Source organism: Eumetopias jubatus, unplaced genomic scaffold (genome assembly GCF_037043125.1).
Source record: "Eumetopias jubatus isolate StellerSeaLion01/CBP00866 unplaced genomic scaffold, mEumJub1_p1.0 scaffold_4, whole genome shotgun sequence".
Lineage (NCBI taxonomy): Eukaryota > Metazoa > Chordata > Mammalia > Carnivora > Otariidae > Eumetopias > Eumetopias jubatus.
In genome coordinates this window covers 28,287,109-28,306,443 of record NW_028274810.1, presented here as the reverse complement: position 1 = coordinate 28,306,443, position 19,335 = coordinate 28,287,109, and the positions used below count along the sequence as shown (strand labels likewise).

Here is a 19,335-nt window from a genome sequence, read left to right as displayed (position 1 = left end):
TGAATCAAAGCAGGGGCCCTTTGGTTAGAAACTGATGAACTTCTGGAAATCTGAGCTTTGAATCCAATAGATCTTTCCAAGTTTCTCTGTCTACGATAAACTGAATAGCTGTTACCCAAAGTCAGCTTTAGTTTTGGAGTAGATCACCTCATATGTGGTTTTAAAAACAAAGGGAAGATCAGACTTTAGAAAATGACCAGTGAGGGGTGCCTGGGTGGCTCATTCCGTTAAGCGTTCAACTTGTGATTTTGGCTCAGGTCATTTTCTCATGGGTCTTGAGATCAAGCCCTGCATTGGGTTCCTTGCTCAGTGGGGAGTCTGCTTGAGGTTCTCTCTCTCCCTTGCCTTCTGTCCCTCTCCCCATTCACTACACACACACTCTCTCTCTGAAATAAATCTTTAAAAGGAAAAAAAAAAAAGAAAATGACCAGTGATTTCTGATCCCTTTCAGACATTTGGGACAGAATCAGAGAAGATGCATACTCCCTAAAGGAAGTAAACTTCCCCATCTGGGCTTACTGGCAGAGATACAGTAAATGAAAGAGGAACCAGTTAGATCCCTATCCAGAGCAAGAGACTGGCAGGGAACAGTGAGGAAGTGAATTGAGTTCTATCAACTCCCTTTGACTGATAATTCTCCCCCACTAGAAAATACTTTGCCTTGATGAGAAAATAAACTGTCTAATCTGGTCTAATCTCTCCCTGCTCTCTCTGCTTCCCCTGTAGCTTAGGATCTATGAATAAAAGATGGATGCAACAGGATGGGACAGAGAGGCGCCATGCAGCCCCCCACTATAATAAAAAGCACTTCAGGTGCAGCTGGGCCAATTAAAACCACCCAGCGAGGCAAGGAGAGTACTTTGCCAAGTTCACGGGAGCTGCCCTACCAGAGGAACCCAATCCTGCATCTTAAAGCTACAGTTGTGTTCCAGTTTCCACTTCATCTAGCTCCCATCTTTTAGGTATCAGGCTGTGTCTTACTTGGACTGTCATCTGATGTCTTGTGGTAAATGCCATTATATCCTCCTGCCCGCTATCCCTTGGTCCCCCAAGACTCCTTTTGTTACCACTGTCAAGTTACCTGCTTGGTTGCAGGCTAAGCTGGATCTGCAGATGAGACAGACTCAACCATGGTCTAGCTTCACCCCTGCTTGTTCCTTTGCTCTAGACCCAAAAGGGATGGCTGGGGAAGGCTGGGGAAAAAAATTCATCCTGGCTGAGCCATGTCCAGTGGGCCTTCAGCCATGAGGCTGAGGATGGCTCCCAGGTGAGGGAAGGAGGCCCGGGTCAGGCAGATGCTGAGCAGAAGTCAGCACTGTGCAACTCCATTTATAAACCAGGGCAGAGGGTTCCTCCGGGCGCATCTGATGCCTATGAGCTCTGCTGCTCAGGGAGCAGCCTGGAAAGTGGCAAACAGTGGTAGGTTTGTGTTCCTGATCCTGGGCCACAGAGGACCAGTCTGTTTCCTCACACCTTGTTAGAGAGTGCAGCAGGCACCCTTCAGAATCCAAGGACACATGCCAATTTTCCCTTTATAAATTCTCCTTGTCCTGGCAAAGCCAAGCATCAGCACGGAATAGCCAAATCAGACTAAAGCCCATGAAGGCTCTTAAACCAGTCCCCATCTAGAAACTCGATCCAGAGAAAGGGTGCTTCCCCACAGCGGTCCTTAACCTGGGACCCAGGGATCCTGCAGGATCATAAATGTGCTTCAGGCTTCAGTAAATTTCCTTAAACTCTTTGCAAAAATGTATGGAGGGAAATAATGGGGGATAATGGTGTGCGTGTGTATGTATTTTTAAAGACTTTATTTTTTTTTTAAGTAATCTCTATACCCAATGTGGGGCTTGAACCCACAACCCCAAGATCAAGAGTCACATGCTCTACCAGATGAGCCAGCCAGGTGCCCCAATAATGGTCTATTTTTATAGGAAGAAAGTACAAGTGTTCATCAGATATTTAAAGGAGTCTATAACCCCAAAAAGACTAAGAACCACTGACACAGTGCTTCCTAGAAGTTTCCAAGAATCCATGCTTACAGGGGCATGTCTTAACAATCACAATTCAATTAAATTTCCCAGAGAGTCTGTGTCTTGTACTTTTTAGACCATGCTTTCTGGGAGGCCTACTCTTCTGCACAGATCTTCCATGCTCTTAGGATCATCCTCAGTACAGGGTGTGATGCTCACTTTCCCTATGCTGGGATGGGAACATGGCCCAGGACCTGTGAGAGACACCCTGGGATGGGAGGAGCAGGACACTCACCTCTTGCCTGCTACAGTGGCGTCACCTGAGGTCACTGTGGTGTCCCCAGTAAGCATCCTGAATGTGGTTGTTTTGCCAGCTCCATTCACGCCCAGAAGACCAAAGCACTGAGGGAGAACACACAGGACTGGCCTCATCCTAGAGCCCAAGCAGCCCAAGGAGTGGGGACTGTGAGGCCCTAGGGCAAGTGTGTGGGTAGGTGGGAAACATTTTCGACCTGGGCTGCTGTGACGGAGGCCACTAGCCATGTGTGCTACAGGCTAGAAGAATTTGCTACCTCGAGATAAGCCACTTTGGCATAAGGATGATTTTGAGCTGAAGGCAATTAAGAAGCAGCAGATACAAAGCTCTCTGGGGGCGCCTGGGTGGCTCAGTTGGTTAAGCAACTGCCTTCAGCTCAGGTCATGATCCCAGGGCCCTGGGATCGGGTCCCGCAACCGGCTCCCTGCTCAGCGGGAAGCCTGCTTCTCCCTCTCCCTCTCCCCCTGCTTGTGTTCCCTCTCTGTCAAATAAATAAATAAAATCTTAAAAAAAAAAAAGAAATAAAAATTCTCTACCCTCCCCTGTTTGCCTAAAAGCAGGACATAAGTTTACAGGGTGTCCTCTCTTGCTCTCAGCCTGGAGACAGCACCAGAGGAATCTATAACAAACATTACTAACTAGCCTTTATCTACCATCAGTTTCCCCCATATTTGCCTTTTCTATAATTTGCCACCCCTACTGACTCAAGGTCCTTTTCCTTTGTCTTGTCACGTCTCTAAAAATGTATCATCCCTTTGCCAAGACGCTATATAAGCCCAAGTTCTAACTACCTCTCGTGTCATTTATCTCTGATCATTCCCTAATAAATGTCTGTCTGTTTTTCTCTTCTTAATCTGTCTTTCATCAGTCCAACTTACAGAGCTCTATGCAGAGAACCCAGGAGGGTAGAGGAAAGAGGATTTTCCTCCCTTATAGTGACTGCTGAGCATTTGAAATGCATCTGGTCTGAACTGACATATGTTATATGTATAATACATACCCTGGATTTTGAAAACTTAAAACAATAAAAAGAATGTAAAATATTGCACCAATGTTTTATATAAATTATGTATTGACACGACAGTATTTCAGATATATTAGGTAAAATAAATCATCAAAATTAATTTCACTTTTTTTTTTTTTTTTACTTTTTTCATGTGGCTGCTAGAAAATTTAAAATGACCTCTGTGGCTGCATGTGATTTCTCTGTGATAGCCCTGCTGTAGGCGGGGAGAAGCAGCATGCACAGGAGTCTGCAGGGTACCCACCTCTCCAGGGCGGACTCCGACACACAGCCTGTCCACTGCTGGGCTGGAGGTGCCCGAATAAATCTGCAAGATGCAGAGAAACTGGACTGAGAACCGAGAGAGAGTTAGAGCGGGAAGGGAAGAGAGAGCAAAGAGCAGAGGATAGGTTAGGTGAGAACTATTGACGCGAGGAGCTTACATATTGGCACGGGTGTTCAGAGGGATGTTGTGAACCCCAGGAAACCTCGAAGCTGACCCACTGTGCAGAGACGGAAGGGAGAAGCGTGAGTGAGGCTCAGTGCAGGGGCTCACACTGAGGCCCTGTGCCAGTGCCCAAGATGAAAACTGGGGAGAATGCCCTGGAATTAGGTGTTCTTGGAAGGCAAGTTATAACACAGCAATGAACACCTCACATAAAAGTAGGAAAATGGATTGCTTGTGTAGGCATACTGCAAGGCAAGTTACAATGTTGTGACATCTGTGGATCCAACTGGCACCTCCAAACTAACTTGTCTACACCTAGTTGCTTACCTTGGTTAGTTCATTTAGGCTTAAGATATCAGTTTTATTTCTCCCATTAATAATTCTTTGTCTTTCTTCAGCCACATCGTCATCTTCATCTATGATGGGCTCCTTAGCAGCCTCGGCAATCCTAGAGGAAGGAAGGGGAGAGGACTGGGTTGGTGTGCAGTGTCTCTGGTTTCTAGTCCTGGCCTCCCCATGTATGACCTTGGGTCTGTCACTGAACCTCTCTAACCCTCACCTCCTTCAACCATATGGTGGGGAGGGGAAAAGAGTGTGTGCCTCATAGGACTGTGGAGAAGATCAACTCGGCACAGAATCTGGCACAGTCAGAACTCAAAACCTGGCAGCTGATGTCATTACTACACTTCATCTATGGTAAGCACTCAGTAAATGTCACCTGTCTCCCACTTATCTCTTGAACTAACTCCTCTCTCAACCATTTGATCAAGTCTTGGCCCCCAGCTCCTGCTGGCCTTCCCTGACTCACTCCCAGCCTCTACAGGCATTTCCAGGGCCTCAGCGTTCTCTTCCTCCTGTCCTGCCCAACAGAAGCCTCCCCATCCTTAAAGACACAGCGCCTTCTCTGAAACCCTCCTTGACCACCTTGGCCTACAATCTCACTGGCCACATCTAATTCATCTCAAAATCTTGTCTTGTCTACCATTTATCCAATCAACCTATTTTTCTCCATCTCCCAATGCCTCCATTTCTATTCAGGCCACCACTGACTCTTGCTTGGGTGCCAAAATGGCCTCCTGTCTGGTCTCTCTGCTTCTAAGCCTGGCAGATCATTCACCTGACTGATTAAAACACCCCAACAGCTCCCTGTGGCCTTCAGGCTTACACTTGAAGTCCTCACCAAGGTGAGGAGCATTTCAAGACTTGGCTCTGCCTCTACAGGCTCCTCTTTTGCCCCTCTCACCTTCCCCTTTCTGTGAACTCCCCACAGGTTAGCTTGTCCTCTACCAAAAGCACCCTTTCTTCTGCCCTTCCCTTCTTCTCTTTGCCTGGTTGCCTCTCAGCATGCGCATGGTCGTGGGCTTCCTGAAGCCAGAGGTCCTGGAATGCTTCTCTGGTGCTGTTTCAGGCCTAATGCTGCAAGACTTGCTCAGTTGTCTGACACCAGAGTTTGAAGCTACTGAGTCTTTTTTTTTTTTTAAAGATTTTATTTATTTATTTGAGAGAGAGAGAATGAGAGATAAGAGAGCACGAGAGGGAAGAGGGTCAGAGGGAGAAGCAGACTCCCTGCTGAGCAGGGAACCCGATGTGGGACTCGATCCCGGGACTCCAGGACCATGACCTGAGCTGAAGGCAGTCGCTTAACCAACTGAGCCACCCAGGCGCCCACTACTGAGTCTGTTTTGGTAAACAAGTCTGGCTCCTCCCTTCTACTCCAAGGTCTCTTCAAGATGTGGCCAAAGCTGTAGAAGGGGGCCTTTGAGGGCCAAGGGTCCCATGGACATCAATTCCCCACACTGTCCCCCATAACTAACACCACTTCCTGGTCCATTTTATTCTAAGTGTGTTGGCACCCATTATCTCATTCAATCCTCACAGCCCTATAAGTAGGGAGGTCAATTTGTTTCTAGTAACTCGATTCCCTATGGGTTAAAACCTAAATCAAGTCCTCTGTATCTTTATTGACATGTAGCCTGACTCAGCCTGAGAGGATGAAAGGGTAAGAAACAAAGCGCTGTCCAGGAAAGCACGTTCCAAGGGCCCAGTGATTTGCAGTTCAAGGCCCTGGGCTGAGACCTAGTGAAGGTCAGCCTGGATAGCAGAGGGACAGCCTTCTGGAAACCTGAGTGCCCATGTCAGAAGGAGGCAAGTCCTGGGTCAAGAAGCCAGGGAAGAATGGCACAGCTGGGCTGGGTCACGGTAGGCAGTCACTGCCCCCCCTTTCCCCAGAGGGGCACAATCCCTCTCCCTCTCCCTTCACACTGCTCCTGGCTTCAGTTGCCTTGGATATCACCCCATATACTCCCTGTCCCCACTCTCATATCTCCAATTAGCAAAAGGGCCCACCTTGTCTATTTTCTTGTGAATGCCTAAATCTATTTCCCAGTACTTTGGATCTCCCTTAACTATCATCATTTGCAAGGCTATTATCCAACTTAAAATGAGTATCTGTTAATGAGGTGAGAGGGATTAAATATTAGCGGCTGAAATTAAATACTGTATTTTAAATACTTTAAAGTTTAGATTCTTTACAAATTCCAACGTGCCTATTTTAATGTCTCTCCCCGTGTGTTATCCAGAACAAGCCAGGGTTTAAGGGTGTAAAAGCCATCATGGAGTGGGGCTAGTGAGGAGACAGAAGACTACATGGATGTGAAGCCAAGTCCCTGGACAGATGTAAGGAGCTGCCCTTGGCACCCTTAGGGCAGTTGTCTGAACGTACCATCGGGTAAGGAAGAAGTGGTGCTGGATGAGGATAGTCAGGAGGAAGTACACCACCCCTTCTACGGCCATGGCAAACAGGTTCTTCCCAATCAGGTCCCACTGGAACGGATTTGCCGAGTGCTCCTCACCTGCGGACAGGAATGAAGTCCACTCAGCTGCCCCGGCTGCTCCCAGAGACCTAGTCACAACGTCTGGCCCAGCTAGACCAGGCCTTATGCAAAGGAGTAAGCGGGAGCTGAACCTAGGCCTCTCATCTCGGTTGCTCGAGTCAGAGTAGGGAAGTCGGAGTCTGCTCTTGACCCCTCCTGTGGCTCCTCAGCCACAGAGACAGAGGCAACTGATCCCTTCTGGGCAGAAGGACACTCCCATACCAACCAAGTGTCGCCCGGCTCCAGCCCAGGCTGCAGGTTGGGCATAGGAGCTCCCGAGGCAGCCCGCCCCCGCACAGATGGCCTGGGGCCATGTTCCACGGGTCTCAAAGGCCACCCACCGAACCGGGCATAGACATCCGTCACAGCCTGGCTCAGCGCCAGGTCAATGAGGCCCCGGCCCAGGCAGAAGTGGGGGAAGATAATGAGCAGCTTCCTCAGCATGGCGTTGAATCTGAGCAGCGGCTGAAACATAGAAAAGCAGGACAGTCAATTGTGGGGACTGAATCCACCTACCCCTCCTGAGCGGGGTAGGGCCTGGGTGCCCTCGTAGGGCAGGCCCAAGGGAAGGCCGGCAGACAGCGCGGGCCTAGCAACCAGGCTGGCCGCAGGAGGGATCTGTCACACAGATAGGGAGGTGCAGGAATATTCATAGGAGGCGTCACCAGCCAGGCAGCCTGCCCGGGGAGCTGTCATGGCAGACTCACCCGGGAATTACACACGAGCCCCCCTCCAAGGCATTTGTTCCTGGGAGATGCAGCAGCTGCTGGGGGCGTGGCCCAGGCTCTCTCTCCCTTCGTACAGCTGTGAACCCTGATTAGCTGTGAGGCTCTTTCCTCTGCTCTTAGCCCAGCTCATGCCACAGGGGAGAGGGGCCCCGCGTGTCTTCCAGCTCTGCTTCTCAGCTCCCAGAGGACAGCTAGGTGTGTGTGGGTGCTGCCAGTAGAAAAGAGGGCCGGGGACTCTCTGGTGTGTGTGTTGAGTTGGGGGGACTTGTTTTCAGAGGGTCAGACTGTGCTTGCTATTTTCGCCCAGCAATGTTGGGCAGAGAGAGTCTCCCCCAAGATGGCAGAGGGGATGCTGAGGGGCGAGTCTGACCAGGCCACTGCTGCCCACTAATCTGGCCCCTCCCTACCACAGACCTGGCTTCTTCCTGGCCTCCACACCTTTGCTCACATGACCTCCTCTCTCTCGCTCCACTCCCCATGGCCCCCCTCTCCCCTCCTCCCAGAACAGTGCTCTTTTGCCTCTAGGCCTTTGCACCCCCAGCTTCTATTAATTATTGCTCTTAGGAAAGAATGCTCTTTCCCCTTCTGTTCTCTAGAAGATTCCAGGCCTTCTTTAGAAAGCTAGCTGGAGGAGTGCCTGGGTGGCAAAATCCATTAAACATCCAACCCTTGGTTTTGGCTCAGGTTACGATGTCAGGATCATGAGATCGAGCCCCACTTTAGGCTCTATGCTTAGCGAGGAGTCTGCTGAGAGTCTCTCTCCCTCTCCCAAATAAATACATAAATAAATAAAATCTTAAAAAAAAAAAAGCTAGCTTGAGAAAATCCCTTCTCTCAAAAGCCTTTTCAGATTTCCATGTAAAATACCTACTTCTCTTTCCTAGTACTTACAACATTGTCAGCCAGGGTTAATTACTTCTTACTTGCCTGCTGGCCCCACTAGTCAGTGTCCCTGGAGGATAAGGACTGGGTCCTAATTATTTTGGTGTCCTTTCTAAATACCTTCTTCAACGATTAGCTCATAGTAGGCACCTCATTATTTATTAAATGGGCTAATAAAATCCTACTTCTTCCAGGCCAGGCTTAATTAAATTTCCTCTGCCCAGATTCTCCTGAGCCCTGTAGCCCAGCAGCCCAGCTCTTTCGGCCCATTTGGATCTGCAGGGTTTTATCTGCCTCCTTCCCTTGCGGTTCTATCACACACTGTCTTGTGGAAGGTCAGGTACTGTAGTTCGTATCGGTTCCCAGCTTGGTGCACAGATCATTTCTTGACTGGAACGCGAGTTCCTGCAGGGTAGCATGAGCAGGTCACACGTGTTTACATCAGCACATCCACCACCTGGTGCTCACCCTGTTGATACCTCTTGATTTGGTAGGGAAAGCAGCTACCGGGGCCTGGGAGCCTCCTGAGGGATCCTGGGAATCTCTGTAGCATCTGCTTCTCTCCGGACTTGCATGAAAGCAAGCAGCAGGGGAAGGGGGTTTGCTCTGTAAATGTCGGCTAAACGAATGTAGCCCTCAGGAGGGAGTGTTCTGAGTTGCTTTGCGCTTCCTCTTTAATTTTTCTGAAGTAACGCAATCTCTTAAGACGTAGTGGGCTGGGCGCCTGGGTGGCTCAGTTGGTTAAGCGACTGCCTTCGGCTTGGGTCGTGATCCTGGAGTCCCGGGATCGAGTCCCATGTCGGGCTCCCTGCTCTGCGGGGAATCTGCTTCTTCCTCTGACCCTCTTCCCTCTCGTGCTCTCTATCTCTCATTCTCTCTCTCAAATAAATAAATAAAATCTTTAAAAAAAAAAAAAGACGTAGTGGGCTGTGAGGACGTGACAAACAGCTCTGAAGAGGGGCATTTTCAGTCTGCCAGGAGGCTCTGCCATCAGCAGAGTCTGTGTTCTTTCTCATCCCTCTCTCTTCTGGGCTCTGACTGTGACATGGTATGTTTTTTACCAGTCATGGGACAAATGGGGTTTTGTGGCAGGAAGTGTGACAAGGCCTGGGGAAGCATCCGTCAGGAGGCCATGGGACTGGGGGCGAGTGCACATTTGCCTTAGGTCCTCTCAGCAGGGCCCCAAGGTGGGAGTGGGGACAGGGGCCACAGGACAGCAGTGCTGATGTGCTGGCGGGTGCCCACCCTCTGCACTCGAACACCTAGTGAGGGAGGAACAAGCTGGAGAGGCCACTGGGGACACGGGCGCTTGGTGAGCGTGCCAGTGCTTGAGGGCGCTCCGGGCCGCCACAGCCAGGCGCAGACACAGCTGGCTGCGCGTGGGAGTGGGGCACACGGACAGCCCTGAAGCCATCGCCAGTGTCTCAGGGCTTAGCCTGTCCAGCTCCTTCTGGGCAAGGAGATGTCTGGGGAGCGGGACAGGACGACTGCACTCCGTAGCTCAGAAAAGTGAGTCATTTAGCACCATACATTTCTAACCCTATCTTCAGAATGAAGTTTCATGTAGAATAGTAAATGTTACTCCGTCACAATATGGGTAAGAAAGTGGGAGAAAGAAAATGTATGCGTTTGCTTATTTGTTGCTAGAACACCTAAGAAACTGAAATGAAAGGCTGCCTCTGGAGAAGCAAAGCAGGTGACTCAGAGACAGGGGTAGGAAGGAGACTTCCTTGTATGCCTTTTTGCTGCTTTGAAATCACATCAGTGCACTCACACATGTTTGTGTGAATGTGTGTGTGTGTGTGTGTGTACAAAAACCTAACACCCAAAATCACCAAGGAAACTCTGAAGGAGTAAGAAAATCTAAAAGCTTAGGATCACAAAAAGCCATTTATAGCTTGCAGAACAGGCTCAGAAAACCATGACACTCAGAGCACACAAATAAACTTAGAGTTAAATGAGCTTAAAGAAAACAAGGAAGGAAGGGAGGAGGTGGGGGGAGGGAGGGAAGGACAGCAGGAAGGAAGGAAGGGAGGAAAGAGGGAGTGTAGGAAGGGCGGAAGGAAGGAAGGGAGGAGGGAAAGTGTAGGGAAGGAGGCAGGTAGGCAGGCACAGAAGGAGGGGGAGAGGGAGGGAAGGAGGAAGCTACGTTCACATATGCATTACGACTGTCCAGCCACAGTACTTGCCCCTGGATCTGCTTGACCATCAAATACTCTCTCTAGTATTTAGTAATCAAACAAGGAAGCCACAAAAGTTATGCTCACCCGGTTATTCTCAAATAATTCCAAGATGAAGGTGATGGCACTGCTGTTGATGCCAATGAACAGATTAGCACAAGCCAAGGCCACATAGGCTGTGCTGGGGACATCAAATAGGAAGGATGCTGGGTACATCATGGGAATGACTGCCCATCTGTGTGGAAATGACACAATGCAGTGGGACAGAGTTGCAGTCTTTGTACCACTAGATATAATGCATTCCCCACACACAAGGTGACGAGTCTGCACTGGCGAGAGTCCCAGGAGGACCAGAAAGCTGCTCCGTCCCTTAGTCTTTGTTCCTCGTCTTTGAAGGGAGATCATGATGCCTTCCCTGACCACCTCACAGGGTTTTGTGAGGAGCAAGTGAAATGGTGGCTGTGAATGTGCCTTTTACAAGGCAGAGGGGCCAGCTCTGTAGTGGTAGTGCTTCCCACTCTAGTCTAGATCAGCAAAGCCCAGCTGAGATCCCAGGAGGCTCATCTTTACAGTTGACTTGAGTTGGTATGTCGTAGTTACGCTGGCTCCTGAATTCTCTATTTTCAAGAGAGATGCTCCGGCAGGGCTTCACTGGCCCTCGCAGTTAGGACCAGGTGTCATTATCTGCATTTTACAGAGGAGGAAACTGAGGCCCAGATGGGGTAATAACTTGTCCACAGGTACATACACAGTGAGGGGTAGGCCTGGATGTAAAGTTGCACGCCTTGCTCTAGAATTCTACAGGATTTAATCCCTGTGTCATCCTCTGACCCTGGCTCAGGGGCAGCCTTTCAGCTGCAGTCTTCTGTGTGCAAATAACTCTCGGCCAGTCTAGCTGGAGACACCAAGATGGACAGGTTGGCTACAGATGAATCAGAATCAGAGCCGGGTGAGGGACAGGAGAGTGACGGACTCCCAGACCCTGGTCAGGCCCCAGTTTGAGTGGAAGAAGATTCATCTGAGCCTCAGGAACTGCTCTGTGTGTGGAGTCCGAAACAGATTCCTGGTTGGTAGCTGCACACCCTGCCGGGGGCTGGAAGCTAATCTGGCTGCCGGAAACCCTGGTTTTCTGTCAGAAGAGCACAACCCTCCCGTGGCTTCCCTTTTGTTGGCATTAGCTAATGGCCCAAACAACTCACCCATATAGCATGAGCAGTGCAACAAGGGCAGGAAGATTTTCTGGAGAAGTGTAGGCTTTCTTCTGAAACCCGATGAAGATTCCCACCACTAGTGCTGCGCTCACAGCATAATTCATCTTGAAGAGAGAAGAGGAGAATGAGGCACTTAACTTCTCAGGACCTCTATCTCCTGTTCCGTAAAACGAGGGCTGGGCCAGGCTCCTCCAGCAGTGGTCTGGGGTTCTGATTCTATTTGTCTAAATAGTTCTTGGTCAGCAAACATACTTTAAGTTGTCCCTAGTCCTCCTACCACTCCCCACTCCCACCTCCCAGTGCAGGGAACCTTCAGCCTCTATCTTTTGAGAGAATGAATTATAAAAATCCACCTGATCTTTCATTTTCTCTTTCTAATTGGTCACGAAGTCCTACTGATTCTACTTTCTAAGCATGTCTCCTGAATTCAGAAAAACTCAAAATATTTAGTCCTTGGCCTCATGAAGCTCAAATAGATGATACCCTTTTATCGCTTTATCCCTTTCCTCTCTTCCTACACAATTCAGTCCTAAAGCCATTAGGACAGATAGGGAGAAGTGGGCAGCCACAGTGGGGTTTCAGGAGGTGTCACAGTGGTCCCAAGCAGGATGAGAACCCAAGAAGGGTGAGGAGGACATCCCACAGAGGGTGGGCTGGTGTGGGGTGTAGGAGGGTATCCTTATAGGGGGTCGATCTGTTTGGGGCTATCAGAGCCGGAACAGAATGAGGAGGACTTCCAAATGTGGGGCAGCTGGAGCAGGGAGAGAAGGGTGCCACACGAGGGAGAGGATGGTGGCAGCGATGGGAAACTTATTACATACAGGGGTACTGCTCAGGTGGGTACAGTTTCTCACTCTTGGAGAAGAGTCACAAATATGGAAAGACAGAGAGCCTGGAAGTTTGATAACAAATAGGATATTTACATAGCTTCAAAGTACCTCTCCTCCAATTCTTATTAATTACAAAGGGGCAAAGAGTAACTTTACAGTGGAGGAGCTCAGCAGACACCACCTAAATCAAGTGACCAAAGTGACCATCATCAGTAACAGAACAAACCGAAATCAGAAGCTACCTGGTCAGATGCAGCAGAGTATGCTTTCATGATACCACTGCTGTAACCTGGATCCGATCATGAGAAAACATTGGGCAAACTCAAACTGAAGGACATTCTGCAAAATAACTGGCCTGTGATCTTCACAAGTGTCACAACCCAAGTGTCAAGGTTGTGCATGTTGAGAAAAGACTAGGAACCATTCTAGGCTAAAGGAGACTGGAGAGAACAACTAAATGCAATGACTCTGAGCGAGATCCTTTTCTATAAAAGACATTATTGGGGAAATGGGTGAAATTTGAGTGGGGTCTGAGGAAAAGATGGAGGTGACGCATAGTGCTAGTGTCCTGGTGTTGACAGTTACGCTGTGATTATATGGGGTGTGTCCTCACTCATAGGAGGTAGACACTGGAGGTGCTTGTGTGTGTGTATGTGTGTGTGTGTATGTGTGCGAAGGGCATCTTGTCGGGAGGTTACCCTCCAATGGCCCAGAAAAAAAGTTTTGAACCATATTTATAACAATTTTGTGACTGTTTCAAAATTTAAAAGAAAACCAGATGACATACAAAAAATAAGAACTTAAAACATCCTATCTGTGCTGAGTGGATGATATAAACAATAAGTATTTGTTCACATTGAACAATGACCCTGGGGCATATATGTTATCTTTTTGCTGCTGGCTAATGAGGGTGCTAAGCAACAACGTTACAGATCCTAGAGTTCAGATTCAGAGCCTCAGAAGCCTGCTAGCGTCCTATTCACTGTCTTCTAACTCTTCACTGGTCTGCCAAGTGTCTACTTTGCTAGTACCACCTCCAATCCAGACACTGACTCTAGCCTTCTATCCACATATTTCTCCTTAGGCTCAGAGATCTCTGTAGCTAGGCACATGCATGTGTCAGCCCAAAGTGTAAATTCTATAATCTTCGTCTTTAAAAAAAAAAAGTAGAATGCAAAACCCAGCACTTTAATAGCTTTTCAGTGCAGGTGAGCCTTGCCCCTTTCATGCTTAAAGGCAGGGCAGTACGGGTAGCTACAGATGATGTTCTTGTCCAAAGTGAGGTGTGAAGGTTCTGACTCCTCCCCATGTGTTTGTAAGTGTTTTCTCAGGTAGACAGGATAGAGATGAAAGAATTTAGTTGCTACTGATGATTTCTGGTTTTGTATTGTTCAGTGATGACGGCGTTTAGGGAGCTAAGATAAAAGAAACCATGTCCTTATAAACCCTAATATTTGTCATCATTATTCAAAACCACTGTGAAAAAGGTTGTTTGTATTGGTCTCCATCATGATATATCTTACCATAACATGCAATGGAGACTCATGTTAGTCTTAGAATGTTGGGATAAAACAAAGGATCTTATTAGCCACAGTGTCCAGAAAACCCTGGAGTTGGTGTCATAATGATCACTGCTACATTACAATTAGGGCTTTGCTGCCAATTTATTTTGACCCTGAGGCCTATCATAAAGTAACCCATCCTGACTCCTTTCTGCCCCCCAACAATCCTGGTTGTGAGAGAGGTGGCAATCTGCTGTTGACTTGATAAATAATTTTTTCTTTCTATTCCCTAAAGTGGTGGCTAATCTGATTTAGTGGAGGTCTGGTTACTTTGGGAAAGCAAAGTAAGACCACTGGGTAGGGTTGCCACGTTTTGCCAATAAAAATATAGGATGCTCATTTAAATTTGAGTTTCAGATAAACAACCGATACATTTTCTTAGTATAAGTATGTCTCATGCAATACTTAGCAGGTGGGATATACTTATACTAAAATCATTAATTGTTTTATCTGAAATTTAGATTTAACTGATGTCCTATATTGATTTGGTGACTCTACCACAGGAGAAGTTCCAACCTTCCCCCTTTAGGGGTGGATCAGGATGTAAGAAGAGAATGTAGGATGAAGGACCTCTTGATATTACCTCTTCAGCTCCAGATTATTCCCAGGAAAGCCAGCCTCATGCCTGTGGTACAGGGATTACTCAGTGGGTCAGAAGGCCCCTTGGTGCAGGGCACACAGAGCCCCAACTCAGCAGTTGTTAAGCTGAGTCCCACATCCTTCACCAGCTTGGGGCTTCTAATTCTGTGCTTTTCCAAGAAACAGTGAACACACGAGGCCCTCAGCATAGCACCCGCCAACAGCCCATCCCACCATGTCCCCTCAGTCAGAGCAGACAAACACCTGCCCACTGTAGGCCCATGGAGGCAAGGGACGTGCCATGACCTGACACTTACAATGTCCCAGAGGAAGTTGGTCAGCCAGTAGGTGGTGGGGCTCACTCCACTGACAAACTGGAGGTGCTTGGCTTTGTTTACCCTCTCCTGGATCAAATAAAGGACAAAGCTGGCTGGGACGAAGGACATGGCGAAAATCACACAGATGGCAACCAAAGCATCCACCGAAGTGGTCAGCCTGCAGCAGGAGGAGAGACACAGTGAGAGAGAGGTGAAGAAGGAGAAGCAGAAGCAGGAGAAGGACAGAGTCAGGCTCTGGGAAGGCCTCATCCAACTCCAGGTGATGGCCTCCAGAATCCCCTGGAAGCTTGTTGTTTCACTCAGTTGTGCTAGTCAAACTGGGTTCAGGTTAAGTGGGTATCTGTGGGTTTCCGGTTCCATGTTACTACCGAATACTAATATTAATGTTAATATCAAACATTTTCCATGTTAATATAATAATCTAAACAAATTTTATTACCTTTCCCAATTAATTTGTTGGTGTATAGAAATGGATCCTTATATTAATCTTACATACTACAATCCTATTAGTTCTCATAATTTGTCTATAGATAACTCTTGGATTTTCTATGTAGACAGCGATATGGTCTGCGAGAACTAGTTAAATAATGGTTTCAAGAAACCTATCACAACACGGGGAAATATTCATAATGTAAATTTAAGTGAAAAGAGAACAGGCTGGTTATACGGGAGCTTGGCTCTCTTCACCCTTTCCTTGATCTCTGAAAAAGCATGTGGCTAAGGCAGCAGGTGTGGGCTGAGTCCCACCTAAGTTTCACATATGAGCACGGCCCTGGCGTGGGACAGTGCCTGCACAGAGAATGGAGCACTTCCTACTAATTCCCACAAGGGACCACGTGTGCCAGGCACTGCCCTGATGAAACTACAAAGGGCATGATCCACACACACAGGAAGAAGAGAATAAATAATTGGAAGGAAACCCACAAAAATGTTTAGAGGCAAGACCCTAAACTGTGTAGGGTTGTAGAAAATAAGTTTTAAAAAACTCTGTTCTATACACTTTATTTAATGATCATATACTATTTTATATACTACTTTTATAACCACAGAAGATTCCTATTTCTTATTTCAGATTCAAGAGGCTTGGCAGGAGATGGAGAAACCTGGGCCAAGAGAGAACTGGCATAGGACAGACGATTCTTCCTCAGTTGAGGGCCTCAGAGGGTGTCCAAAGGAAGGCCCAGGGGGCCGGGGCCCAAGTTTTAGCCAATGACACTTCGCACGTTCGGGGCGAGTGTTCAGGGCACTGAATACACTGGGATAGGAACATGAGGACCCTCACAGTCTCCCAGAAGAAGTCGGCACTCACGAAGCCATTGCCACCGAATATAGGCCTCGAATGGCGCACACATACTACAAATTGCACGGGATTGATGTCTTTTACTGCCTGAAGCTGTGCAGTAAGAGCTTAAGCTTGAGGAAGGCAAGGGTCTGTCGACATCTTGAAAGCCTGGCCATCTGAGGGAAATTACCGGAATCTAAGATGATTACTCCCAGGGAGATGAAAGATTGGCTCAGCTTTCCCAGTTCCCGGCAGTCACTTTGCAAACTGGTAAGGAGAATATTTGTGTAAGCTCCAGGAACAACTTGTTATCAAGAGCCAAAAGGGAAGAGAACCAAATCTATGCTTACTTTCCAAATAAATATGAAGAGAAAGAATGGCCAAGCCATTTGGTACACGAGGCATTTGAACGTCTCATGTTCCTGTGTGCCTAAGAACCTTGCCATCCAGCCCAGCAGCTCACGTTCGTGAGAATCCTCTCGGGGTGTCCCAAGAGTGGAGAGGGCGACTGGTGAGCTGGGAGGCTGGGGGCCACGGCGGCCGCTTACACTGTGATCTCTGAGAGCTGCTCCTTGGTCAGGTTCAGGGGGTGGCTGGTGACAGTGATGCCGTACTCCTCGGGGTTCTTGTCCTTGTGCAGGCCAGCCCGTAAGATGGCATTGTGGGCCACGTTGAGAAAGCTCACCAGCGCATGCCGGCCTTTGTTGTTAAACCACACCTACAGGGCAGGGGTGGGCTTGGTTAGGCTGTGCTACAGCTGTTTTAAGAAAAAATGAGCAGCAGGAGAAAGAATGTGAGGAGGAGGAGGAAGGGTTTGGCAGCTGGAAGACATTCCAGGCTAGATTTCAACAGGAGGAGGGATGGAATGTAATTAAGCTGGGGAAAAAAAACTAAAGCAACTAGCTCACGTGAGTTTTTAGCTCTAGGGCAGATGAGGCAGGACCAGTACCTTAACATTGTCTTCAGTTTCTAGATGTTTAAGGAAAGCAGGCATTTCCTTAGAGGCCTCTCTGGTGATAGGGCCCTAGAAAACAGCACAGGGTTTTTTTTCCCCCACTTAGCACTCATGATTATTTCTGTTTCATGATAACCAGCACATCAGACGTTCCACCCAAATCTCCAGGCTGTTTACATACCCCGCTCACATTCATCATCTGGCCAAGATGGCTTAAAAATTCAACAAGTGCTTCCCCAGTGATGGGAAGAACTGGGAGCTTTCCTCCAATGGAAATTCCTCCGTACCTGACAAGGGAACAAGAAGTCCTCAAGTCAGGGCCACAAACCATGCTTGTGGTGCTTCACACCTGTCAATAGCTCTCTTGGTTTCTACAGGGAAATGTGTACTTTGGGGGCAGTTGTCCGGACTAGTCAGCAACACGGCTCCACTTTACAAACCAACTATTAACGCTTCCTTGTTGCCACCAGGAAAAGTCCCAATCTTTACTGAGTTTGGTCTCTGCCCACCTCTCCAACGTCGCCCCTCCTCCTGCCTTCCCTCGAGTGGCATATTCCAGCCATGTCAGATCACTTCCAGAGCCCCCGCTGGTCCAGGCTGCTTTGGCGTCTCTGCTGAGGTGGGGCTGCTAGTTTCCCAGGAGTGCCTTTCCCTTTTTTGAGCATCTGGCCAACTCGGACTCATCTGTCATATGTCATCTTCGAGGTCTTCCCTGACTCTCCCTACACCCCAACCAAGGATTCCTTTCTGGTGCCACTCCTGTGCTTTGCAGATCCCCTGCCCTAACTCTGTTTCTGGCACCTTAACTGGGGTACTAGCATCGGCTCTCCCCTGCTTGCACCCATCTTCCACACTGTGTGGCAGTCTCAAGCGATCATGCTCAAACACCAATCTAGGCCTGTCACTCTTGGGTGTAAAGCCCTTCAGTGGCAGGATAAAAGCCAAACTCCTTGATAAGACAAAATTAATCTGTTGACAAGGCAGAGGAGGGGAACTTTATTTCTCGGGGACTCAAATTGCCCCACCCATTTCTGCTTCAACTGAGGCCCCACACTTCCCTCTACGGAGCAATGCTAAAGGCCAGATTTCCCTTTCATGGTTTAGAATCCACCCAGGAAATCAAGTTAAGCAGCTCTGCATTCATTCTAGAGGCCCTACCGCTGAGGGACCATGGGAGGCCAGCTCACTCTTAGAATATTCCTGATTGATCCTCCAAGCCTCTGAAACTACTTGAGCCTCCAGAATGCGGCAGGAATGGGGTGAGTCTGGGGCTGGGCCAGACTCCCTGAGGCTCAAGAGGGATGGGCCAAAGAGTGGCAAGGCTTGGGTTACATGTCCTGTCACGTAGCCCTCTCAACTGTTACCCTTGTGAAGTTTTAGAACCCCCTCTGAGTGAGAATGCTCTGGAATGCCTCTTAGGGGAACACCTCCTCCCCTATATATCCTCCAAGGAGATCTATTGCTTAGCCACATATCCTTCAGGACACAACTTGTGAGTTCCTGAGTACATACAGAACAGCCCATGTGGCTCCAGGTGTAGCTTTTTTAATGTGCAGTTATTTTAAATGCATCAATCTGAGATTTTAATTTCACAAAAGTAGTTTCTTACCTCTGTTCGTTGACCCAGAATTTGCTCTTTAAGCTGAAAGCCAAAACATATCATATAATGAATACCCTAAGGAAGGCGGTAGTGTTAACTTTCCTTCCAAACACTCATTGGGGCCGCTCAGTCTTGCAGGGCAGTATTGCATTTCTTGATATCCAAACAACGGGAAGCTTCTCGGCCCAGAAGCCAAGCCCAAGTACACATGCAGAGGAAGGACTGGGTTCCACCGTTGGCTCTCCAAGTCACATCCTGCATTCTGGGCTTTCTGGGTGGTCCTGTGGTCAGGTCATTTGTCAGACCATCTGGACCCAGAAAATAGGGCAACCACTATACAGTGTGGAGTGAAGGCTGCAGCCCTCCCATCTTCCAACCTGCACAAACAAGACTCTAATATTAATCACCTGCACACTTGGGAGAAGGACTGACTTAATCCAAGCCCAAGGTTAAGAGACTGACTTCCAGCCAATCAGGGGTGAGAAGAGAAGTAATGAGCAGATGCCAATTCTAGACTTCACAGTTCAGGCCCCCAAATTATCACTGTCATCAAGCACAAAATCCCAAATTCCATATTG

General features: G+C 48.3%; 1 protein-coding gene across 1 annotated transcript in view; it reads right to left on the bottom strand.

Annotated features, from left to right (window-relative positions):
* The window catches only part of ABCA4 (ATP binding cassette subfamily A member 4), a 166,462-nt gene that overhangs the window by 48,630 nt on the left and 98,497 nt on the right, over positions 1-19,335 (bottom strand). Inside the window, exons 32-43 of the mRNA XM_088022838.1 lie at positions 18,767-18,799; positions 17,339-17,444; positions 17,152-17,226; positions 16,751-16,920; positions 14,900-15,077; positions 11,600-11,715; positions 10,488-10,635; positions 6,952-7,075; positions 6,460-6,589; positions 4,065-4,185; positions 3,555-3,617; positions 2,266-2,372 (exon numbers count right to left, since the gene is read on the bottom strand). Of these exons, the coding sequence (XP_087878964.1) occupies positions 2,266-2,372; positions 3,555-3,617; positions 4,065-4,185; positions 6,460-6,589; positions 6,952-7,075; positions 10,488-10,635; positions 11,600-11,715; positions 14,900-15,077; positions 16,751-16,920; positions 17,152-17,226; positions 17,339-17,444; positions 18,767-18,799 (1,371 nt within the window). The remainder of the gene's footprint in view (positions 1-2,265; positions 2,373-3,554; positions 3,618-4,064; positions 4,186-6,459; positions 6,590-6,951; positions 7,076-10,487; positions 10,636-11,599; positions 11,716-14,899; positions 15,078-16,750; positions 16,921-17,151; positions 17,227-17,338; positions 17,445-18,766; positions 18,800-19,335) is intronic.